This window comes from Gorilla gorilla, chromosome X, assembly GCF_029281585.2.
Source record: "Gorilla gorilla gorilla isolate KB3781 chromosome X, NHGRI_mGorGor1-v2.1_pri, whole genome shotgun sequence".
Taxonomy (NCBI): Eukaryota; Metazoa; Chordata; class Mammalia; order Primates; family Hominidae; genus Gorilla; species Gorilla gorilla.
Window position 1 is genome coordinate 147,492,483 of NC_073247.2, and position 25,637 is coordinate 147,518,119.

General features: G+C 42.1%; 1 protein-coding gene across 5 annotated transcripts; it reads left to right on the forward strand.

The window, feature by feature from the left end:
* The first annotated feature begins 9,995 nt into the window (after positions 1-9,995).
* LOC115932143 (cancer/testis antigen family 45 member A6-like) lies at positions 9,996-24,814 on the forward strand. 5 transcript variants are annotated; one of them, XM_063702814.1, is made up of 6 exons: positions 15,346-15,557; positions 18,514-18,602; positions 20,528-20,702; positions 22,621-22,869; positions 23,247-23,340; positions 24,562-24,814. In XM_063702814.1, exons 3-6 carry the CDS (start codon positions 20,534-20,536, stop codon positions 24,617-24,619), a joined length of 570 nt encoding a protein of 189 aa, XP_063558884.1. In that variant the 5' UTR covers positions 15,346-15,557; positions 18,514-18,602; positions 20,528-20,533; the 3' UTR covers positions 24,620-24,814. The 5 variants fall into 5 exon arrangements, with proteins under 5 accessions (XP_055232035.1, XP_030861635.1, XP_030861634.1 ...); XM_055376060.1 differs by lacking the exons at positions 15,346-15,557; positions 18,514-18,602 and adding an exon at positions 9,996-10,132; XM_031005775.2 differs by lacking the exon at positions 18,514-18,602 and having other exon boundaries at positions 15,318-15,402.
* The last annotated feature ends 823 nt before the right edge of the window (positions 24,815-25,637 follow it).

A 25,637-nucleotide genomic window follows, 5' to 3' on the forward strand; every position in this document is an offset into this window, starting at 1 on the left:
TCATGGTCTAGGTTAGCTCATGGGAACACCCACAACCTCCTGGACTTCGGCATATGTGTCTGTCATTGCAGGATTCTCTTGGCTCCATGGGACCCATCTCTTCTACTCTCACTAAAACAACCCTGGGATGTATATTTTAAAAACCGGAATACCATTTGGTTAGATGAGCTAAAGAAGAAAAAAAAAAAACTTACCTTGTTTTGTAACACTGTTTGACCTGGATACAATTCAGCTAACAATGAAAAATGGCCGGAGAAAGAAATATGAACTTTAACACCATCTTACGGCTAGATCTTTTCTGTACAAATCAGGGAATGTGGTCTGATGTTCCCTATGTGCAGGCCTTTATAGCCTTACAACAGAACCCAGCTCTATGCAGCACCTGTGGGTTAAACCCAGTAAGACAGAAAACCACACAGATGCACTAGAAGATTATCTTCTATTAAGAGGAAGGGCTCTCAGGGCCCACAGTCCAACACCAGCTCCATAAAGGGGCTCTCAGGGGCCCATATCTACTTCTGAGTCCCCAGCACACCCTACCCTATCAGAGTCTTCTGTAGAATATAATCCCATTTCAACTCCTGCATATGCTCCTCTTTACTCTCCTTTGCCTTGTAAGTAGGGACTGGCCAACCTGGAATAACTCACAGTGGGACTTCATACCATCCAGGACCAGTGAAACTGCTCCCTTTACCAGAAGTCCAAATGCAGAAGGGACCATTAGAATACATGTTCCATTCTCAATAAATGATCTAATCCAGTGCAAGCAAAACCTCAGGCAGTTCTCAGAGGAACCCAATGCATTTACCAATGCAGCCCAGGCTCTAACTTTGGCCTTTGACTTAACTTGGAAAGGTATACAAGTTGTCCTTTCCCTTGCTGTACTCCACAGGAACAACAGAGAATCTGATTAGCCAGTCAGGGATACATAAATAGCAGGGCAGCTGACTGGTCTGCCACCCATGAAGTGGCAGCTATTGCTGATCTCTCCTATGACCCAGGTTGGAATTACAACAGGTCTGGAAGAATAAAGAATAGGGATGACCTACATGGTCCAATGCCTCCTGGCAGGGATCAGACTATGTATTTAAAAAAAAAAAACCTGTTAACTATGAGAAAGTCAAATTAGTCACACAGGGAAAAGGTGAAAACCCTACCCTCTTTCAGGGGTGCTTAAAGGGCGGCTTCTGAAAGTACAACAATATAGACTATGTCTGCTGAAGGCCAAGTGTCACCAGGACAAAACTTTATTGGCCAGTCTACCCCAGATATCAGGAGAAAACCACAGAAATTACAATTAGGGCCAGAAACACCTATGTCTCAACTAACAGAAATGGATTTTGGAGTATTTCATAATAGGAATCTGAATGAGGAGGAAGGCAGAGTCCAGTGCAAGAACAGGTGAGATAAGGCTCAGGCTAAAATGATAGCTCTTTCTGTTAGTAGTGTCCTGCCACCTCGAAATCACACCCAGGAACCTTGAAGCTTGGAAACTGGTCACCAACAGGGTAACAGCTATCAAGGAGCCTGCTTTCAATGCAAGCAATCGGAGCACCAGGCCAGAAAGTGCACACAGCTGCCCCTGGGCCACGCCCAGTCTGTAAACAAGATAGCCACTGGGGAATGGATTTTCCTCAGTCCTGAAGGGGAAAGCGAACATCCTCCCTTGAGATGGCACTAAGTCAAGACTAAGGAGGCCCAGGATTCCAGACGGCCCCCACTGAAAAGAACATTCCAGTCACCAATCTGGAACTCTAGCTGACCCTTGATGTGGCAGGTAAGAATATTGATTTTTTAATGGATAAAGGGGCCTCCTACTGTGTATTAACTTCTCATGTTGGGCCACTTACTTCCAAAAGTTGTACCATAACTGGGGTCAATAATCAACCCCATTCTTACTATTTTACTTCCTTACTCACATGTCAGTATACACATCAGTTTATGCCACACTCTTTCTTGCTAATTTCTGAGTGTCCTACCCACCCTGCTCTTAGGCAGAGATTTATTAACTAACATGGGTGTCATCATACCACTCAAAGGCACCAGCCCCTCCCAAACGGTCCTCGTTGAAGGGCCAGCAGATCACCTCCCTATGTCTGTCAATCTTAGAACATGTAAATCCAGCATCTGGAACAACAGAGTGCTCAGAAGAGCCCTTTGGGCTCAACCTGTGGTCATTAAACTACAGGACCCCAATAAGTACCCCAAATAAAAGCAATATCCCCTAATATTAGAAGCAAAAAAAGTATTGAGGCCCTTAATTTCTAGATTCTTACAGCATGGTTTACTAGTGTCCTTAATACTCCTACGCTGACCAGTCATAAAACCAAATGGGGAATATCAACTGGCACAACACTTGAGAATCATAAATGAGGCAGGAACTCTCTTTCTCACTTGGTAGAGAACCGTTATATCTTGTTAACCCAAATTCTGGGACATTGCCAATGGTTTAGTGTACTAGGCCTTAAAGATGTCATGTTTTTAATCCCAGTGCACCTGTCCTTTCAGTTTCTATTTGCCTTTGAAAAGACAGATCCAAATACAGGCAACACCCACCAGTACACCTGGGTGTTATAGCGCCTGGGCTTTCAAGATAGCCCTCACCTGTTTTCACTAGCCCTAGACAAAGATCTTTGAGAGTTACCACTTAGGGAATGCGGTGTCCTACACTATGTAGATAACATCTTGATATGTAGCCCTACCAAGGAAACATCTGACAAGAATACCATCACAGTCTTAAATTCCCTTGGAGCAAGTAGATATAAGTTTTCAAATAAAAGGGCACAATTAAGCAAACAGGGAGTAACTTACTTAGGGTACATTATAACCGCTGGAATAAGGCAGCTATCAGGAAAAAGAAAACAAGCCATACTAGATTGCCTAGTTCCCAAACCAAGAGACAACACAGAACTTTTTTTGAATGTCTGGGTTCTGTAGAACCCTGATTCCTAGATCTCTCTCGAGAGGAAGACTCACCAAACGTCAGGCTCTCCTCTTGGACTGCCCCAAGGTTACTATAAAAACTTGTGACACCCTTAATCCAGCTCTACTCATACCAGTCAATTCCTCAGAGAACCTAACTCATTCCTGTATTAAAACCATAGAGCGGATCTACTTAGGTAGAAGAGATCTAAGAGATACATCTCTCAAGAATCCTGATGATGAATATAGTTTTCTACATTCTGATGGAAGTAGTTTTCTAAAAAATGGAAAAATAAGGGTAGGATGTACTGTGGTAAGTCTATACCAAACAATAGACGCCCAAACACTGCCACCTAATACCTCAGCACAAAAAGCAGGGCTAATCGCCCTCACCCTGAATCCTGGTCCCTCTCCCTAAGGCCCTGGATCTAGGTCAGGGAAAGGCACTTAACATATACGCTGACTCCAAGAACGCCTTCTTTGTGCTTCAACCACATGCAGGTATCTGAAAAAAGCGGGGTCTTCTAAATGCACGGAATTCCCCCATTAAACATGCAAAGGAAACACTGCAGATTTACGGGGCTGTGCATGATCCTAATCAAATGGCAGTCATTCACTGTCAAGAACATCAAAAAGGAAACTCCTCAATTGCACTGGGCAATGCAAGGGCTGGCAGGGAAGCTAGGACCCTATTCTTCTCAGCTCATTCTCTTTATTTCTTATTTTTTATTTTTTTTTGAGATGGAGTTTTGCTCTGTTGCTTAGGATGGAGTGCAGTGGTGCAATCTCAGCTCACTGCAATCTGCACCTCTCTCGCTCAAGCAGTTCTCCTGCCTCAGACTCCCGAGTATCTGGGATTACAGGCACATGCCACCACACCTGTCTAATTTTTGTATTTTCAGTAAAGACGGGGTTTCACCATGTTGGTCAGGCTGGTCTTGAACCTCTGACCTCAAGTGATCCACCAACCTCAGCCTCCCAAAGTGGTGAATTTCATACGGATGTGAGCGACCGTGCACGGCCCCATTCTTTTCTTGTAAATCTATCCTATAGTATAGAAAATAAGCATAGGCTAAAGAAAATTAGAAGACCCTAAATCCTGAGGGTTGGAGGCTCATAGGTTTAAACTCTTGCTAGTCCCACCCATGAAAAATTGATAAAAAATTTGCACAATTCCTTCCATAGGGGGCAGGATGCTATGATCACCTGCATGGACCATGTGTTTACAGGTAAAGGCCTGGCAACCACCATAAAAAGGTCACTCAGGCCTGTGAACTTTGGTCTCAAAATTACCACGAGGCAAACAAAACAAGGGTCTCCTCCTTTATTAACCTCAGTCCAGTGGCAAAGAACTATCGTGGTGAGGACTGGCAAATTGACTGCACCCAAAGGCCCTCCTTTCGAGTTTTTAAATACCTTTTAGTTTTTGTAGACACCATTCTTGAATAGGTAAAAGCGTTCCCCGCCAGAACAGAGAAAGCTACAGAAGTGGCCAAGGCACTGCCAAAAGAGATCATACCAGGATTTGGCCTCCCATGCTCCTTGCAGAGCGACAAAGGCCCCTGTTTTCCTGCAACTGTAACCCAATAGATAGCCCAAGCTTTGAAAATTAAATTTCATCTCCACTCCTGATGGAGGCCACAATCCTCCCGCAAGGTTAATAGGATTAATCAAACTTTAAGGTAGACCCTGGCGAAACTGTGCCAGGAAACTTCTGAGTCTTGGAACACTCTGTTGCCTATAGCCCTCATGAGAATACGAGTGGCACCCAAAGAAAAGACAAAACTTAGTCCGTTTGAGATGACTTCTGGGAGACCCTTCCTTACCTTAGACCTGTTTATCAAACCCGAAACCCAGTCTACTACACAATAGGTTCAAAATCTAAGCCAGGGGCCAGGCTGTACTCTCATCTATTTGGGAGACCGAGGTGGGAGGATCACTTGAGGTCAGCAGTTCCGGACCAGCCTGAGCAACATGGAGAAACCCCCAAAATACAAAATGAGCCGGGCGTGGAGGCCTTAGCCTCCCAAGTAGCTGGGATTACAAGTGCAACATAGGTGCCATTACAGGTGCCATCACGCTGCTAATTTTTGTATTTTTAGTAGAGATGGGGTTTTGCCATGTTGGCCAGGCTGGTCTCAAAACCTGGCCTCAAGTGATCCGCCCATCTCATCCTCCCAAATTGCTGGGATTACAGGCGTGAACCACCACACCCGGTCCATTCTATGCTTTTAAAGCACAAAGAGAGCAAAATATTGTGTGGTTTTTCCTTTAATATTTTACAAATATTTACATTGATAAGTAATGTTATTTTTTTATTAATTTGCAAACATTTTGTATAAAAAAGATTTCAACTTTTCATAAATACAAATAAAACATTTTAATTTTCACAAGTCCATTAATGCTGGAGAAATGTCTGGTTGTCTTTTTTTCTCTTTCTCTTTCTTTCTTTCCTTTCTTTTCTTTCTTTCTTTGTTTCTTTCTTTCTTTCTTTCTTTCTTTCTTTCTGTCTTTCTTTCTCTTTCCTTCTTTCCTTCTTTCTTTTCTTTCTTTCTGACAGAGTTTTGCCCTGTTGCCTATGCTGGAGTGCACTGTCAGGATCTTGGCTCACTGCTGCCTTGGCCTCCCGGGCTCAGGTGATCCTCCCACCTCAGCCTCCTGAGTAGCTGGGACTACTGGTGCACACCACCATGTCTGGCTAATTTTATTATTATTATTATTATTATTTGTAGAGCTGGGGTCTCGCCATGTTGCCCAGTATGGTCTCTAACTCCTGGGCTCAACCAATCCTCCTGCCTCAGCCTCCCAAAGGGCTGGGATTACAGGCATGAGCCACCATGCCCAGCTTAGTTGTCTTTCTTGTGCTTTGTTATTCCTTCATAGAAAAGTAAATTGTACTATTTTCTTTAAGAATATTAAGAACATAAGAATTTAGACTTCAAAACTGCACTCACTATCAACAGTGGTATTTGTTCATGCTTAATTAAGAAATATTGACCTTAACAGCAAGGATATTTTTAAAAATGGATTTCAAGACAGGCCGTGTGTACTAGTTATCAGCATAGAGTAAAACTATGCAACTCTATAAGCAGGTGATACAATGAGGCTTAATAAAGGCAGTGGATAGATACACAGATTGATTGATTTATTAAAAAGAATTGGTTTTACACAATTGTGAAAGGTGGTAACACAGTCTTTATAAGGCTTTTGTCATCTCTGTTGAGGATGGTGGCGTAACAAACAGGCTGAAACCCGCGAACATGATCTGGAACATTATGAGGGCAGATGGAGGTACACGTTCATTTTTGTTGCCTCTGATCTTGGAGACGAAAAGCCAAGAAGGGCTCTTTGTAACGGAGCTAAACACATACACCTGGCGCAGAAGATAGAGAGGGTGAAAGAGCATCCAGGAGAAGGAAGAGAAATTGCAGGTCTGGCTGTAGCTTCGTACCAATAAGGTGAATCCAGAGAGCAGCAACAATGTGTATGAGCTAGAAATGGCTGCTGCCTCCTATCCACTGCCCTGCACAATTTTCAAAGAACCTCCACGGGGAACACCAGATACTTCCCAGAAAGAGAACCGTGGCTAATATAATTCGGCATAGCCAAGTTGACAAATTGCAAGTGATGCCCTTGTCACTTTGATATCCATGCACATCTCCTTACGCCGTTCTTAATCTCTACGTAAAGACAATAACAAATCACAATTCTCCCTAATGTGGTCCAATTCTCCCACCTGCAACCAAGAAAACACGAACTCTTCTCCAAAAGAGGGCACTAAAAGCCTCACATTTTTCTTAAATCTTGTTCAATCTGCTGCTACCTAATTCATACTGTGCGTTTAATATCCTGTATCTTAAATGTTGAAAAATAAAGTTAACTTAATAACACATCTTATGCTAGGAGATCAGGGGATGTCAGGAGGTCAAAACCAAAAATATTTACTATATATATATAAACTTATATATGACACATATTAATATATGCAAATGAATTCATATCAAAATAAAGAAGTGATACTTTTTATTCTGAAACAAAAACAGAAACAAGGTTAGTCTTTGTATCTGCCTATGGTCTTGTAGTCACTTCTCCCACTACCCATTTCATACTCCCTTTGTTTTCAGCTAGCACCTTCTCTGGTGACAGACCTTTTCCGAGTGGGGTGACTCAAACCTCCAATCTTGAGGTTCATGGCCATAAGCAGTCCTGATTGAATTAGGCTGTTGCAGTTTTCATTGACTTTCATCACTGGACACAGGAGTACTAAGAGGTGCTCTATAGGATCTCCTGAATTTCAGACATATCCCTCCTTAACCCCATGATGACTGAAAGGTTGTGCCTCAATCAACTTGCAGACTTGACTAGTTTATAGACCTAAAACCTCATGAATCAGGCACATGTACCATAAAACTTAAAGTATAATAATAATAAAATAAAATAAAAGAAAAGAAAAGGCTTCTTGAGGAGGGGCCTTTCTAGAATGAAAAAGCTTATACCATCACTCTTTCTCCCATTCTTACCCAAAGAAGGCCTGTAGCCCTTCACTAAGGTGAAAGTACATGCGGAAGAGAAATTATTAGATTTCTCAGTGACTACAGGACCCCAGTTCTGAATTGACACGAATTTCTTGAAGACACAAACATCATGCTGATTCTTTCGAAAAATATGTGATTTATTACTGAGCCTTGGGTGACATTCAATGCTTGACCATGGATGCCAAATTATAATGCTACTTAGACATGCCTGTCTTATCCTAGGTGCTTCCTGACCCACCAAGTTACAGCAATGGGTATGCATAGAAGCACCCCATTATTAAATGGAAGTGGTATGTACAAGATCAAGCATGTCTTGAAGGCGAAAGTAAGTTCCATGATGAAGTGGCCAAAATACACATGGATCCTATTCCTGCTACACAACTTTCTCCATCTATGATTGGCAGAATACTAAAATGGTCCCCATGAATTTCACCCCCTGATTAAGTTACCTAGCATGACAAAAGCGATTTTGCAGATGTAATTAAGGTTACTAACCTGTTAACCTAAATATAGAGGAATTATCCAGGTGGGCCTAACCCACACACATGAGCCTTTAAAAGCAGAGTCTTTTCTCTAGCTGGTACCACAAGAGGATGAGACAGTTATGAAGAATGAGAAGAATTTGACATGCTGATGCTGGCTTGAAGATAGGGAAGGGACCTCGTGAAAAGATCTGGTAAGCACCTTTATGAGTTGAGAGTGAGTCCCAGTTCACAGCCAGCCAGAATCAAGGATTTCAGTTCTGCACGGCAAGGAATTGGATTCTGCCAAATATCCGAATGAATTTGGAATTGCATTCCACCCCAAACTTTTTAGATGAGAACACTGCTTGCATACAATTTTGATTTTGGCCTTTTGAGACTCCAAGTAGGGAACCAAGTCAAGACCTCCCAGATTTCTGAACTGCAGAACTGTGAGATAATAAATAATAATTCGGTGTTGCTTTTAGCCATTTCATTTGGAGTTGTTTGTTACAGGGCAATAAAACTAATACATTCTCTCAATCTGTACCTATATCCCTAAGGGGAGTACACTACAACCAGTTGAATGAAGAAGCAGTACCTCAGGGCTAGCTTACCAATAGAGGTGAATGACATGCAGGCACCACTTATATTAGTTTTCATACAGGAAAAAAGAGAGAGAGAATATAAGTTAATTACAATCTCATTTGTTGGATTTATAGTTAGGTTAAAATGTAACATATAGGAGAAGACTACTGGAATCACGGAGGAAAGACCAGTGAAAATCCACGCTTTTATTTTTAAAAAGTGGCAAATATTGTCAACATAAAGATTCTTGAAATTCCAGGAATTCAACAGTCCGAAGACTATTTATTCAAGAAAAATGGCTAAATCACACTACCAAACATAAGCTTTGTGATGTTTTAACTTGTTCCATTCCCCCACACCCTGCTCTGCTCCAATGTTAGCCTTTAAACTTACACCCTCACAACTCTGGTAGCTCTGAATACCATCAAATTATCAGCCACTTGCAGGGAGCTACTGGTTGGAGCTCCCCTAAAATCTATATTTCCAGACAATCACTACTTTGAATATTAATATTATTATTATGTTTGAGACAGGGTCTCTCTCTGTCTCCCAGAATGGATGGCAGTGGCACAATTATGGCTCACTTCAGCCTCGACCTCCTGGGTTCAAGAGATCCTCCTGCCTCAGCCTCTGGAGTAGCTGGAACTACAGGCATGAGCCACCGCGGCCAGCCTAATCATCACTATTTAGCATGCCACCAAAACTCCCTGAGAAGCACCATTCTCAGAGCTTGTGTTTAATTAAACTGTCTGATAGCTGGCTTTGTGTGAATACCCCATCCACTATCTTCAGGTGTAAGCTAGGAATTCCTGTAGGGCTGTGTTGCACAGAAGTGATGGCAGTGGGCAATGCTGTCCTGTTTTGATTTTACAAGGAATGCATCTAAGATTTCTCCCCTACGAATAACGTGTGCAGTGGATTTCTGATAGACGCACAGCTAGTATCATACTGAATGATAGAGACCTTTCTTAAATGCTTTTACATTTTTTCTCATGAATAGGTTGTTGCATTTTAACACGGTTTATGCTTTAAGTGTGATGATAACATAGATTTCTTTTTGTGTGTGTGTTAATATAGTGTGCCAGCCATGAACTTACTGGCGGTCAGGTACAAATTCACCCCATTCTTTTTGAGACAGGGTTTGGCTCTGTCGCCCAAGGTGGAGTGCAGTGGCGGGATCTCGGCTCAAGGCAACCTCGGCATCCCAGGTTCAAGTGATCCTCCCATGTCAACTTTCCTAGTAGTTGGGGCCACAGGTGCACGCCACCACGCCCAGCCAATTTTTGTGTTTTTCTTTTTGGTTGGTTGGCTGTTTTGTACAGCCATGGTCTGGCTATGTTACCCAGGCGATTTCATCCCGCTGTACGAGAAAGTTCTGCGTTCCTCTCCCTACGTAGCTGTGCAGTTGTTACTGAAGGCCGACTGTAGAGGGCGCCAGAGTCAGAGAATGGGAGGGCTGTGCTTCCTGGTTCCCCTGGCTGGAGCCCATGGTCTTGCAGAGTACAAGCCTTCACCTCGGGACTCTGGCGCCCCCAACAGGTTCCCAGTGTTCAGCTGGGGCAGGACAAGTGGTGGCCAGCAGTTTCCCTTCCATCCCCCTTGGGCTGTACGGGATCAGTGCTTCTGGTGAGATGCGTCCCATGCACATCATTCACAGGTACCCTAGAGGGCACATATCCCACAACTCCCAGAGGGCAAGTTTCCAGAAAGTTCAGCCAGTGGTGGAATTTTCGCTGCCGTTTTGTGAGGTGCCACAGCCGCTCCTCTGGAAAGGTTAGGACTTCAGGACTGTGAGTGGGGCAGTTTTTCTCTGGATGCTTTAATATCGCCCCAGAAAGTGTCTTTCTGGGGTGCTCTGCTTTGGGTGTGTGGTACGGCTCCCTGGGTGATGTGGTTCCCCTCTGGAGACACCACCGTGGGTGCCTGTGTCAGCCATTGGGGACCGTTTTCCTTGGGCACCTTGTCTTGGCTAGCAGGGTTTCACTAACTTGTCAATGTGTCACGGTACTGCACAACATTGATAAAACAAGCGTCTATTATGCAACTCGTTTCGTGTTCCTTATTTAGTGGTAAGAAAGGCAAGATGTAGGAACTTCCTGTTCACCTTATGAGCACCATCTTGACATGCCAGACTACTAGATTGTTAAACGTTTCACTCAGTTAGAAGGTCCCTGATTTTGTGTGGGAATTATTTCTCACATAATGTCTTGTAAGTGTGTCACTAATGTGTCTGGATTAGTTGCTACCTCCCGCTCAGTCAACATAATGTCATCAGTGCAAAGAATGGTGTCACATCTGGTTTAAGAGAAAGGTGGTCATGGTCCCTAAGGACTCATTTAGGATATAAAACCTAGAGAGTTGATATAAGGTTGAAAGAGGAGATGATAGTACATTGCTGTCCTTTCTAACTGAACCGAAACTCTTGTTTATGACAATTACTGAAAGAAAACAAAACATTCACCTAATTAATATTATATATCAGGTTGCCAGGGATGTCACGGTTGCTGACGCAACAAAACCACCTGCAGTACAGCAGCTGCAGTTGGAACAACAATTTGATTAAGTTTATGGTGCAATCTCGGCTCACTGCAACCTCCACCTCCCGGGTTCAAGCAGTTCTCTTGCCTCAGCCTCCTGTGTAGCTGGGACTATAGGCACGCACTGTTACACCTGTCTAATTATTTGCATTTCTTAGCAGAGACAGGGTTTCACCATGTTGGCCAGGCTAGTCTCAAACTCCTGACCTCGAGTGATCTGCCCAACTCAGACTCCCAAAGTGCTGGGATTACAAGCGCGAGCCACCTGGCCGGGCCCCGGCTACTTTTTGTATTTTTGGTAGAGATGTGGTTTTGCCATGTTGGCCAGCCTTGTCTGGAACTCCTGACCTCAAGCGATCCACCCACTTCTGCCTCCCAAATCCTGGGATTACAGGCGTGAGCCACTGTGTCTGGCGAAAACTTCACTTTTAAGTGAAACACAGAAACAAAATCAGATAATCAGAAAATGAGATACTGCATGTTCTCATTCATATGTGGGAGCTAAACAATGGATACATATGAACATAAAGGTAGAAACCATTGACTCTGAGGACTCCAAAAGGGAAGTGGAGGGGAGGGAGGGAGCAGGTTGGAGGGTTGAAAAACTACCTATTGGATGCTCTCTTCACTATTTGGGTGATGGGTTCACTAGAAGCCCAAACCCCAGCATTATGCAATTATACCCAAGTGAGAAACCTGTACCTGTACCCTTCTGGTATTTATAATTTTAAAAAGGTTAAAAAAGAAAGCTTCAGTTTTAAATCTTAACCAGATATACATGAAAAGGATTACTATACTTGGACACCTTTACAGGTTTCTATGTTAGTTTTTAGTATTAAAGCAGAAACCTATTCCTTGACCACTTTATTAATTGTATATCCTCTTTGAACAAACATCCAAAATGGAAGACTGTCACTTTTCGTTCTGTAACTGTGATTCTTCACTGCAGTCTTCTATAGATTTTACAGAGTTAATGGTCCCTAATATCTGCCATTCTCCAACTGTCCTGGGTGGCGAAATGGCTGCCATAGTAAACTTGTCACTGATAAATAGTGTTTCTGGAAACATGCAGGGCTTGTTATTTAAGAGTGACTCCATTTGGGCATTCCAGTGGATGGCCTACAGGTTTTCTTGCAGAGTATACTAGAGTCTCCAGAATGAATAACCCTAGGAACTTGAGGAACTAGCGCTTTCCAGAATTTTGGAAGCCAAGATACAAATATTGGTTTTCTCAAAAGCAATGCAAGTGGGAAGGAAAATCCATATCTAGACTAAATGTCTGTCAGGTAAGAAGAAAGCACTTCTCTTTTTACAATAGAAGTGATCTATTGTAATCCACATACCAACTAGTGGCTGGCAGATCATTTTGGAGTCTGGTGCTAAATTGGGGGCTTAGTGTTGGTCTCCATTCCTGGAAGATTGTTCACTCAGCAATGACTGTAGGCAGGTTTGCCATGGTGAGTGGAAGTCCATGCTACTGCGCATAATCTCCATCCTTGGCAATTTGACCACTTTGTTGAGCCCATAAGATTGTGACACAAGTGTTGGGGAAAGAGGCTAATTAATATGTAGATAATAAGCACCATATCCATCTGATTATTAAATTCTGCTCTGCTGAGGATACCCTTTGCTGAGAACTCTCATGAGACCCCAATATCTTCACATTGTATGTCCACTTGGAAAGGTCTGTCCACATATTTGTTTTTTTTTCTCAGACCTCCTTGACAGAAATTTTTAATCATGTGTCCTCAATGTCCCTGACAATTCAGTGAATGAGTGGGACACAGCCTATGCATGATACATACTTACAAGTCTGGATACGCCTCCTCCAAGAAGGTGCACTGCTCAAAGTTTTTCCCTCTGGGAAGATTTCCCTTCATCACTGTCCTTCAGGGCTGTCCCAGTCGGGACTGTCGTATGCAGCTGTCCACTTGTGGCTTGTGTGGTAGGCAGGATTCTAATTAAGCCCCAACAAGATTCCAGTCTCATGGTTATTCAATCAAATACTCATATGAGTACTGCTGTGGTGGGATTTTTTTAATGCAAAAATGAGTATTTCGTTTTGATAACACTAGAAGAAACAAACAAAACAACTGTGTTCCTACATTGAAGTGAAAACAATGTTTAAGCTTTCCTATCAATCAAATATATTCCAAAAGAAAATGTGTTCTGTAAAGGTTCTGAAGCACAGGCAAATATTAATACAATAGGCTAGGAAGCTATAATACTGAAAATGACTCTCTTCTGACAGGGTACTTAACAAACATAATTTTTAATTTTAATTTTAATTTATTTATTTTAAGACGGAGTCTCCCTTTGTCGCCCAGGCTGGAGTGCAGTGGCTCGATCTCTGCTCACTGAAGCTTGTGCCTCCCAGGTTCAAGTGATTCTCCTGCCTCTGCCTCCCGAGTAGCTGGAATTGCAGGTGCCCACCACCATGCCTGGCTATATTTTTAATTTTTTTTTTTTACAAACATAACTTTTGAATTACAAAACCAGTGAAGTAATCCCTTCCAAATAATTGTGTCAAGAGTGAAACTGCTTATTCCATTAAAACTCCAAAACTTTTGCTGTAATATTTTTTGCCACTATGAACAATTCAAGTAAATTTTGCTGCACTTAAAATAAGTTATGAAAGTGGAAAAATGGGCGGGGCGTGGTGGCTCACACCTGTAATCCCAGGACTTTGGGAGGCCAAAGCAGATGAATCACTTGAAGTCAGGAGTTTGAGACCAGCCTGGCCAACGTGGTGAAATACTGTCTCTACTAAAAATACAAAAATTAGCCGGGCATGGTGGTGCATGCCTGTAATCCCAGCTTCTGGGGAGGCTGAGGCAGGAGAATCACTTGAACCTGGGAGGCGGAGGTTGCAGTGAGCCGAGATTATGCCAGTGCACTCCAGCCTGGGTGACAGAGCCAGACTCTGTCTCAAAAAAAATAAAAAAGGTGGAAAAATATACGAAGTTCCAGATTAAAATGATTAATAGATGCAATATAATAAGGTTTCCCCTCCTTTCTTTTTTCTTTCTTTCTTTTTTTTTTTAGACAGTCTCACTTTGTCACCCAGGCTATGCGATCAAAGCTCAATGCAGCCTCAAACTCCTGGTCTCAAGCCTCCCAAGTAGCTGGGACCACAAGTACACTTTCAGCTAATTTTTGTATCTTGTGTACAGACGGGGTTTCACCATGCTGCCCAGGCTGCTCTTGAACTCTTGGGCTCAAGGAATCTACCCACCTTGGCCTCCCAAAGTGCTGGGGTACAGGCGTGAGCCACCACACTGGGGCCCTCATTTTCCTTATCAATTAACAACTATCTGTTACCTTTAACAGATAGAGGTTGAATTTATATTTATTTATTTATTTATTTATTTATTTATTTATTTATTTATTTATTTATTCATTCATTCATTTATTTATATTTTTAGACAGAGTCTCGCTCTGTTACCCAGGCTGGAGTGCAGTGGTGTGATCTCAGCTCACTGCAACCTCACTTCCCCAGTTCAAGTGATTCTCCTGCCTCAGCTTCCCAAGTAGCTGGTGGGACTACAGGTGTGCGCCCCACACCCGGTTAATTTTCTGTATTTTTAGTTGAGACGGGATTCACCATGTTGGCCAGGCTGGTCCCGAACTCCTGACCTCAGGTGGTCCAGCTGCTTTGGCCTCCCAAAGTGCTGAGATTACAGGCGCGAGCCACAGCGCCCGTTGGGGTTGACTTTAAAACACAACCCCATCCAATGAAAATTTCAGTTTGTTGATGTTGTTCTTTCTTTCTTTCTTTCTTTCTTTCTTTCTTTCTTTCTTTCTTTCTTTCTTTCTTTCTTTCTTTCCTTCCTTCCTTCCTTCCTTCCTTCCTTCTTTCTTTCTTTCTTTCTTTCCTTTTTTTGAAATGGAGTCTCCTCTATGGCCGGGCTGGAGTACAGTGGTGGGTTCTCGGCTCTCTGCTACCTCTGCCTCCTGGGTTCAAGCGATCCTCCCACCTCAACTTCCCGAGTAGTTGGGACCACAGGCGCGCGCCACCATGCCCAGCTAATTTTTGTGTGTGTGTGTTTTTTGGCTGGTTGGTTGCTCTGTAGAGCCGGGGTCTCACTATGTTACCCAGGCGATTTCATCCCACTGTGTGAGAAGGTTCTGCGTTCCTCTGCTTATGTTGCTGTGCAGTTGTTACTGAAGGTCGCCTGTAGAGGGCGCCAGAGTCAGCGAAGGGGAGGGATGCGCTTCCTGGTTCTCTGGGGCACGAGGCTTCACCTCAGGACTCTGGCGCCCCCAACAGGTTCCCAGTGTTCGGCTGGGCCAGCACACTGTGGCTGGCTGCTTCCCTTCCTCCCATCCCCCTTGGGCCAAACAGGATCGGTGCTTCTGGTGAGACGTCTCCCCATGCACATCACTCCCAGGTGCCCTAGGGGGCACATTTCCCACAACTCCCAGACGGCAGGTTTCTAGAAAGTGCCACCAGTGAGAAGGCGCCACAACTTCACTGCCATTTTGTGAGGTGCCGCTGTCTCTCCTCCAGCAAGGTCAGGACTTAAGGACTGTGAGTGGGGCAGTTTTTCCCTGGATGCTTTAATTTCACCCCGGAAAGTGTCCTTTTTCCTCAGAAAGAGTCTTTTCTGTGGTGTTCTCTGTCTGGTGTGTGGTAGGGCTCCCTTGGAGAAGTGGCTCAGCTCTGGGGACACTGCCATGGGCGCCTGTGTCAGCCGCGGGGGAGCGTTTTCCTTGGGCACCTCGTCTCAGCTGTGTTGTGAGGCCGGGGGGCTTTTCTTGGGGGCTTTCTCTCGGTGATGCTAGGGACTTTTCCTACTGAAATGACCTGAGCCCGGGGGTGGGGGCCATGCCTTGGTTGCTTGTGTCGGCCTCGGGTGCGGTGCTGTTTCTTTCCCACTCAGTCACAGTCCTGGGGGGGGGGGGGGCTCTGCCTTGGGGACTCTATCTGTTCTCATGGAACATGGTGGGGGTGGCTGTGTCCCAGGCGCATGATCGCCGCCCTGTGGGATCGCTGACGGGGGCTTTATCTCAACCTGCGAGGGACTCTTCCTTGGGTGCTGATGTCGGCCGTGAGGCACATTTGTCCTTGGATGTCGCTCACTCTCAGCTAGGATGTGTTGGCTTTTCTTTGGTTCTGCTTATCCCCGATGTGGACGCTTACCGGATGCTTTGTCTTGGTGGTGGGTGCTCTCTCCCGGTGCTGTGGGGGAATGGGGTGCTTTTCCTTGGATTCTCTAAGCCTATGGTGGGACTCAGGGAGCTCTGTGTCAGCCATGAGGGAGGCCACGTGACCTTGGGAACTCTGTCTCGACCCAGGTTGGGGTGCTTTTCCTCGGCGGGTTGATCTCAATTCTGAAGGAACTCTTCGCTGGGATTCTATCTGACCTTTCGGCCACAGCCTCAGGTGTCTGTGTGGGAATGGAAGTCCAGAAATATTCGAAGGTTCCAGCTGTGCCACATTCGAACACTCGCTGTACAGTTAGTCTTTCATTCCAGCCACTCTGATGGGTGTGCAGTGATCTCTCCTTATGTCTACACTCGCATTTCTCTGCCGATTAATGAGATTGAGCACCTTTTTTAAAAAATTGTTTTCATTTGTTGATTTTTGTCTTTTGAGATGAGGTCTCCCTCTGTCACCCAGACTGGATTGCAGTGCCACCACACCCAGCTATTTATTGTTTTTTTTTTTTTTAAGCACCATTTTATGTGTTTATTGGTCATTTAACTATGTCTTTCATGAAGTTCCTTTTCAGGTATTTTCCTCCAGCTTTTACTGAGATGTTTGTATTTTAAAAATGGATTTGTAGTTTCCATATATTCTGTATTTGAGTTATACACACATGCACGCAGGCATATATGTACATATATAAAAATACGTATACAATTTTAGTATCTTCTATAAATCTTTTTTGCTTTTACACGATCTCAATAATGTATTTTAGATGAACAGATTCTCTTAATTTTATTAGTCACTGTATTATTTATGGGTAGTGCTTTTTATTATTTAAGAAACATCTTTGAATCACCCAATGCCATTACGATTATATATATATAATACTTATATATATAATACTTTTATATATAATACTTCTATATATAATACTTATATATAATACATATATATTATATATAATACTTATATATTATATATATAATACTTATATACATAATACTTATATATTATATATATAATACTTATATACATAATACTTATATATTATATATAATACTTATATATAATAATTATATATATAATACTTATATATATAACACTTATATATATAAAATACTTTAAGTTCTGGGATACAAGTGCAGAACGTGCAGGTTTGTTACATAGGTAGACACATGCCATGGTGGTTTGCTGCACCCATCAACCCATCATCTACATTAGGTATTTCTCTAATGCTATCCCTCCCCAGCCCCCCATCCCCCAACAGATCCCACTGTGTGATGTTCTCCTCCCTGTGTCCATGTGTTCTTATTGTTCAACTCCCACTTATGAGTGAGAACATGTGGTGTTTGGTTTTCTGTTCCTGTGTTAGCTTGCTGACACATGTCCCTTCAAACGACATGAACTCATTCTTTTTTAGGGCTGCAAAGTATTCCATGGTGTATATGTGCCACATTTTCTTTATCCAGTCTATCATTGATGGGCATTTGGGTTGATTCCAAGTCTTTGCTCTTGTGAATAGTGCCGTGATAAACATACGTGTGCATGTGTCTTTATAGTAGAATGATTTATAATCCTTTAGGTATATACCCAGTGATGGGATTGCTGAGTCAGATGGTATTTCTGGTTCTAGATCCTTGAGGAATCGCCACACTGTCTTCCACAGTGGTTGAACTAATTTAAACTCATGATGATAATATTCTAAGTTTTCTTCTAGATCTCCCAATCATCTGAAATAAATTCTCATGGAATGGAGTAAAGTCAGAGTCCAGATATATTTGATGTGATTATTAGCCATTAGAGTATGACTCTTATGAAGTGCATATTCAGCTTTTCCCCCCAAATTTTAGTGGGATGTTTGTTTTTTAGAAATTCATTTGTAGTTCTGGATATATTCTGGATTCCATTCATTTGTTGCCAGATAAATATGTATATATGTGTGTAAGTAATATGTATTTTATATATAACCTATACTATATACTACATAATGTATAATCTACAAACATGATTTGGTTTTTCACTTCTTAATAGTGTCTTTGAGGAGCAGAACTTTTCCATTTAATTATGTCTAATTAAACAATTCATTCTTTATGGTTAGTGCTTGTTTATCCTCATTAAAAACATCTTTGCCTATACTATAGTTGTGAAGACAGTATCTTAAGTGTTTACTAGATTGTCTATCCATCTTTAATAAAGTTTTGTGGAGTGGGAAGAAGTAAGAGTCAAGGTTTGTATTTTCCCTGCATTTATCAAGTGCATTTATCAAGTGCATTTATTTCCACAATGATTTACAGCTCTTCTGTATTTTGTATTTCCAGATTGTTTCTGGCCTCTCTGTCCTCTTCCCTTGGTGTATTTGCCTGTCATTGCTCCAGTACCACACTGTTTTAATTACTCTACCTTTATAGTAAGTTTCATATATAGTAGTGCATATCTACTAACTTAGTTCTTTTTCTTTAAAAAAAAACTTTGTATTTTCCTTGGCTTAAAAAAAACTTCGCTTTTCCAAATCTTTAATTTGCATATACTTAAAAAATGATCTGCTTGTGAATTTTCAGAAAAACTTTTGTTAACATGGTGGAATTTTAAATATGATTGCTAGGATCATTCTGAGAGACTTGACAATAATGTCTTTTAATACTGTCTTTTAATAATGTCTTCCAGCCAGGCACGGTGGCTCATGCCTGTAATCCAAGCACTGTGGGAGGCCGAGGTGGGCAGATCACTTGCGGCCAGGAGTTTGAGACCAGTGTGGCTAACATAGTGAAACCCCGTCTCTACTAAAAATACAAAAATTAGCCAGGCGTTGTGGCAGGCGCCTGTAATCGCAGCTACTCAGGAGGCTGAGGCAGGAGAATTGCTTGAACCCAGGAGGTGGAGGTTGCAGTGAGCAGAGACTGTGCCACTCTACTCCAGCCTGGGCGACAGAGGGAGGCTCCGACTCAAAAAAAAAAAATGATGTCTTCCAATGCATGGAAAGAATATTTTTCTCCATTTACTGCAGTCTTGAATTTCTCTGAGTGATGTTTTATAATTTTTGTGTAGTGCTGTACCACATCTTGATTAAATTTATCCCTAAATATTTGATGTTTTTGGTACTGTTTTTAATGACATTTGAAATCTCATATTCTAATTATTTGTTGCTATTAATTATACAGAAATGCCATTGGTTTTCATTATATCTAGTAAGTTGACTAAATTTGCTTATTAACTGTAATGATTTTATTCTTCTGTGTTTTTCTATATACAGAACAATGTCATCTGTGAATAATGACAGTTTTATTTCTTTCCAAATTTTAAATCTATTGTATTTTCCTGATGCTACAGCACTTTTTAGAACCTCTAATAGATTGTTGAATGGATAGTGGACATTTTTGTCTTGTTTTCAAACTCAGGGAGAAAATACTGATACGTCACTATGAAGTATGGCATTTAAAAATTTTTTGCACATATGCTAACAAGAATAGGAAAGTTGCCCTTTTTCCTAAGTTGGTGATAGTTTTTATCACGAATGGACTTTAAACATTGATCCATGTATGAAAATGATCATGTGGTGTTTCCCTGTTTGTTGTTGTTGTTGTTGCTGTTAATGTGGTGCATTACATTTATCGATTTTCAAATGTTAAATCAATATTGCCTTTCCGCAATATACTTCAACATGATGTGTGTCCTTTTTAAGTACTATTGCATTTTATTTGCTCACCCTTAGTTTGGAATTTTTGTGTCTAAGTTCAGGGGTGATATTGGCTTGTATTTTTGGCTTGATCTTGTAGTTTTTCATCCTTCTAAATTCCTTGTCAGATGTTATCAGTTTTGTATCAATCTTCTAATAAGAGTTCCTAATAAGGGTTAATACAGATTGGTTTATATATCTATTTGAATATATAAGTATAAATACTTACATATTAAATACATATTATGTATCATATAATGTATAATATATAGTTTAAAATATAATGTTTAACAAGGGTTAACACAGATTGGTTTATACAGCTATTTTTCCTAATAAGGGTTAATACAGATTGGCTTATACATCTTCAAATAGGTAATAATATTTTTATCTCTTTTTGGTTGATGTCAGCTGCTTATTCCACAAGCATTCTGATTGATTTGGTTATACCATCTTTCTTCTGTTTTACTTTGTGTACATTAAAATTAGGTTTCTTTTCCTGAGAACACAGTGTTTGTTCAGACTTGGTAAATCTTGGCTCATGATTAAAAGTGAAATTAATGATTCAAAGTCTTGGTTGTATACACATATGCAGATTGCTTGCCATTTTGTGATTGTTAGATTTTTGTCATGAGCAGAATATATTCATTGATGTTTTTCAGGAAACAATGACCGATAAAACAGAGAAGGTGGCTGTAGATCCTGAAACTGTGTTTAAACGTCCCAGGGAATGTGACAGTCCTTCGTATCAGAAAAGGCAGAGGATGGCCCTGTTGGCAAGGAAACAAGGAGCAGGAGACAGCCTTATTGCAGGCTCTGCCATGTCCAAAGAAAAGAGTAAGTAAGCCTGTCCTCACCTCCTCTTCATGCTCCTGCCTCATCCCCTCCAGAGAAACTGTCCTTGTCAAGGTCAACAATTTCGGCTGACATTGCCATTAATTTCTCAGCAGCATTTGACAGTTGTTCACTTGCTTCTGCATGAAAACCTTCTAGGATTTCCATTTCCGACAATCTTTTTTTTTTTTTAATTTCTTGTCCGTATTGGTGAATCCCTATCATTTTTTTCTTGAGATGGAGTTTCGCTCTTCTCAGCCAGGCTGGAGTGCAGTGGCGCGATCTCGGCTCACTGAAATCTCCGTCTCCTGGGTTCAAGTGATTCTTCTGCCGCAGCCTCCCGAGTAGCGGGATTACAACCACCAGCCACCACACGCAGCTAATTTTTGTAAGTTTAGTAGAGATGGGGTTTCGCCATGTCGGCCAGGCTGGTCTCGAACTCCCCCCCTCAGGTGATCCACCCACCTCAGCCTCCCAAAGTGCTGGGATTACACGCACGAGCCACCGCCCCCGACCCCATCATTGTTTTTTTCTACATTTCTTTTTCTTCTCTCCTCTAAATACTGTAAAAAATTCCTGAACCCCAGCATCTCTCTCTCTCCTTCTATTCCACTCTGCCACGATCAATCACTGAGCTCCTGAGATACCTCCATGTTTCCCATGATTTCCCGCATCAAACACATACCCTCCAACCCTGCAGCCGGGTCATGATGTTGGCATGTAAATCCCGTGATGCCATGTCGCTCCTGAACACCCATCCTCAACACTCCTAAGCACTCAGAACCGACTGTGAAGCAGCTTTGGTCTGCGAGGTTCTGCGTGGCCTGGCCTCCGTCACCCTCTCCTCACACGGGCCCCATCATCTCCTGACTCTCTCTGCTACTGTCCTTCACCCCGTAGTGCCCGGTCCATCCCCACTCCAGCCCATATCCTTGGCCTCACCGCAACCTGGAACTCCCCCTCTGCCTCTGGGCAGGCAGCTCTGCTTTTTCCTTCAAGCCCTGCCCAAGGGTACCTCCACAGAAGGCTCTGCCCAACCAGCAGCAGCTCCTGGGGCTCCCTCTGCTGCTGTTGCCCACAGGCCTGTGGACTGCTTCCTTACCACTAGCCCAACACTGTATGTTTCATTTGCTCATTGTGCACGTACTGTCCGACCGCCCCATGAGGATGTGAGCTCCACAAGGGCAGGGAACGTTGCTCTCTGGGCTGTTTACTGCTGATCCCCAGCTACTGGCATGCTGCCTGCCACAGACGATGAATAAATGAGAGGTGTCAGACCTGGAGTGAAAAGAAAGTCACTTTTGTGAGACAGAAAGGAAGGATGAGGAAAATCATACAGTAAAAGGAACTTTTTGGTGATGGAGTGTGTATAGAACTTTCAGCAGTAACGGCCGCCTCTATTTTCTCAGAATGTGTTTGATATAACAGGAGAGCGGTTGAGTTGTATCCCAGTTGCCTGGGTTCCAGCTCAGTAAAGCATGGCAGTTTGTAAGTGAATTTGAGAAATCATGATATCAAGTGAGACTTGCTGCTTTCAACTTGTAAAGCATAACAAGCTGAAACTGTCCCATGAGTACCAGGGATCTGTGAATGTTGCTTTAGAGTTGTACTGCCTTACTTGGTTTCCATGTCTATTCATAGGGCCAGAAAATAAGACGTGGTCTTATTGTATTATGTGTCCTGGCCTCCGTTTGTCAGGCCTGGGATTTCTCCCTGGTGTATCCTCCCATTTATGAAATAAATAATTCCCTAGAAACTGAGGAGCACATAGATGTACCCAGAGGGGTAATGAAACACACATATCTCACAGCTCAACTTCTCAGTTTGATTTCCAGAGCTGTCGTTCATGAGGTCTATGTGGAGGGGAAAGAAAGTGGTCAAACACCAACTGATGGCTTTTACTCAAAATTTGTTTCACCAGAGCTTATGACAGGAGATGCTATTCCACACAGCCAATTGGATTCTCAGATTGATGACTTCACTGGTTTCACCAAAGATGGGATGATGTGGAAACCTGGTAGCAATGCACCTGTGGGAGGAAACATTACCAGCAGTTTCTCTGGAGATGACCTAGAATGCAGAGAAACAGCCTCCTCTCCCAAAAGCCAAGAAGAAATTAATGCTGATATAAAACGTCAATTAGTGAAGGAACTCCGATGCATTGGACAAAGTAAGTAGTATAAGAATGTCTGTTTTATAAAACTATAGGAAGTCTCTCTTTCTATGATTCAGAAGATATTCACGTTGCCTGTTGAGTTTCATTCTTTGCCAGAGTTGAGACTGCACATAATTTATGGTGGTTCCTCTTTTCTTTGACTAAAGCATGTACATTTTTTCTTTTTCTTTTCTTACTTGGTTATGGTTAAAGAAGTTACATTCGTATGTGTGTGCAGGTGTCTTTTTTATTATTTAGGTTTTGTATGTGCAGGTATCTTGATTTAAGCATTTAAAACATTTCAGCCTCTGAAGCAGGATTACTGAGGTGTAGATTCACTTCTATTCTTCTTTATATTTGATAATACTGAAGTTTTTTTTCAACATCTTCAGAATATGAAACAATCTTCGAAATGCTTGAAGGAGTGCAAGGACCTACTGCAGTCAGGAAACGGTTTTTTGACTCCATCATCAAGGAAGCAGCAAGGTGGGTAGAAATAGGAACTGTCCAATTTCTTTAAGCACTTGGGCTCAATAGAGTACTGGGGGTGAGCGTTGGGGAACAGCCCCTGCCTTGCGTTTCTCAAACCCTGGTCCTCACTCACAGTTATGGCTGTCTCCACAGTTACTTAGGCTAATGTTATCTGAGTCTAACTCATTCTTCGAATACTATGGAGACTTCCATTTTCACCATAGTCTGAGGTGCGCATTGTCCCTCAATTGACACTCTTTGTATTTGCTAGATTACCTCTTTTTAAAAAATTTGTGTAGGCACATAGCAGATGCATATATTTCTGGGGTATATGAGATATTGTGATACAGACAACAATGTGTAATAATCACATCAAGGTAAGTGGGGTTTCTATCACCTCAAGCTTTTATCCTTTGCATTACAGAGAATACAATTATACTCTTCATTATTTTTAAATGTGCAACTAAATTATTACCGACTATAGTCACCCTGTTGGGCTATGAAATACGACATCTTATTTATTCCATACTTCTACGTATTAATCATCCCCACTTCCCACACCCTCCACCCCCACTAACCTTTGTAGCCTCTGGTAACTGTCATTCTACTCTCTATCTCCATTAGTTCAGTTGTTTTACATTTTTACTCCCAAAAATAAGTGAGAACATGTGAAGTTTGTCTTTCTGTGCCTGGCTTATTTCACTTAACATAAGGACCTTCGGTTCTATCCGTGTTGTTGCAAATGACTGAATCTCATTCTTTTTTTTATGGCTAAACAGTACTCTATGGTGTATATGTACCATATTTTCTTTACCCATTCATCTGTTAGTGGACACTTAGGTTGCTTCCAAATCTTGGCTACTGTGAATGGTGCTGCAACAAACATGGGAGTGCAGATATCTCTTCGGTACACTGACTTCCTTTCTCTTGGGTATATACCCAGCAGTGGGATTGCTGGATCATATGATAGCTCCATTTCTAGTTGTTTGAGGAACCTCCAAACTGTTCTTCATAGTTGTTGTAGTAACTTATATTCTCACCAACAGTGTATGAAGGTTCCCTTTTCTCCCCACCCTCGCCAGCATTTGTTATTGCCGGCTAGACTACCTCTTACCATGCAGATACATTTCTATTTCCATGCTGACTGTTACTTCATCTTTCTATCCATCACAGTGCTTCCTACAGCATAGGTTCTTTAGCTATCTTTTGGTTAATGACATGTCTCTTTCTTTTCAGATGTATGAGACGAGACTTTGTTAAGCACCTTAAGAGGAAACTGAAACGTATGATTTGAGAATACTTGTCCCTGGAGGATTATCACACCCCAAATGCATAATCTCGTTAATGATTGAGGAGAGAAAAGGATCAGATTGCTGTTTTCTACAATGGAGCAGGATATTGCTGAAGTCTCCTGGCATATGTTACCGAATCAAATAGCCTTCCAGAGGCTAAGAAAGTTCTGTTAGTAAAAGATGTTCTTTTTCCCAAAGCATTTTATTTGAAAGGATAACTTGTGTTTTGGTTATTTTGTATTCCCACCTATGCTGGTAGATATTATTAACCCATTAGGTAAATACTATTACAGTCATGGTTTCTGCAGCAGCTCACAGTGTTGTAGCTGGTATTTATCACTACGTTCTTTCGCTACTCATTTCGCATTCCCTTTGCCCTAAGATAGCATGTCAGTTGGTCATGATGCTTGGCCTGGCAGGATGACTCAAACCTTCATTACGGAAGAGTCTGAACCAGTAGATGTCCTGCCTGGATGGGGTTGCTGTGATTTTCCATTAACTCTAATCGAAAAACACGGGAGGACTAAGAAGCTCTCTAGACATATCACACATACTCTTCCTTAGCCCCTGGTGTAGTGGGAACCCGATCTCAATGTTGAAATCTGTATCAGTCAGCCTTCAACGAAAAGGCAGAACTAATGGGAGATTTTAATGTGTGTGTGTGTGTGTTTGTGTGTGTGTGTGTTGGTAGGGGGTATATATGCATGCACACACACACTTTGTAATCTCCCATTATACATATAATACACATTATACACATTATACATATTATATATACACCCCCATATATATATATGTATGCGTGTGTGTGGGGTGGTATATCTAATATATATAATAAAGGTAGTTCCTAGATAGGATTGGTCTGATACAATAATTTGGAGCTGCAGTAGCAGTCCCTGTAATGCTGTTGTTTCCAGATATGACTTGCACATTCTATGCTTTTTATTTTTTTTAAAGACAGAATCTTGCTCTGTAGCCCAGGCTAGAGTGCAGTGACACGATCACAAGTCACTGCCACCT

Excerpts from the sequence above, each read along its gene's own strand:
- LOC115932143 (XM_055376060.1), top strand. The coding sequence starts at position 20,534 with ATGACCGATAAAACAGAGAAGGTGGCTGTAGATCCTGAAACTGTGTTT. Across the intron at positions 20,703-22,620 it reads TGCCATGTCCAAAGAAAAGA|AGCTTATGACAGGAGATGCT; the intron begins GTAAGTAAGCCT and ends TTGTTTCACCAG. Across the intron at positions 23,341-24,561 it reads ATCATCAAGGAAGCAGCAAG|ATGTATGAGACGAGACTTTG; the intron begins GTGGGTAGAAAT and ends CTTTCTTTTCAG.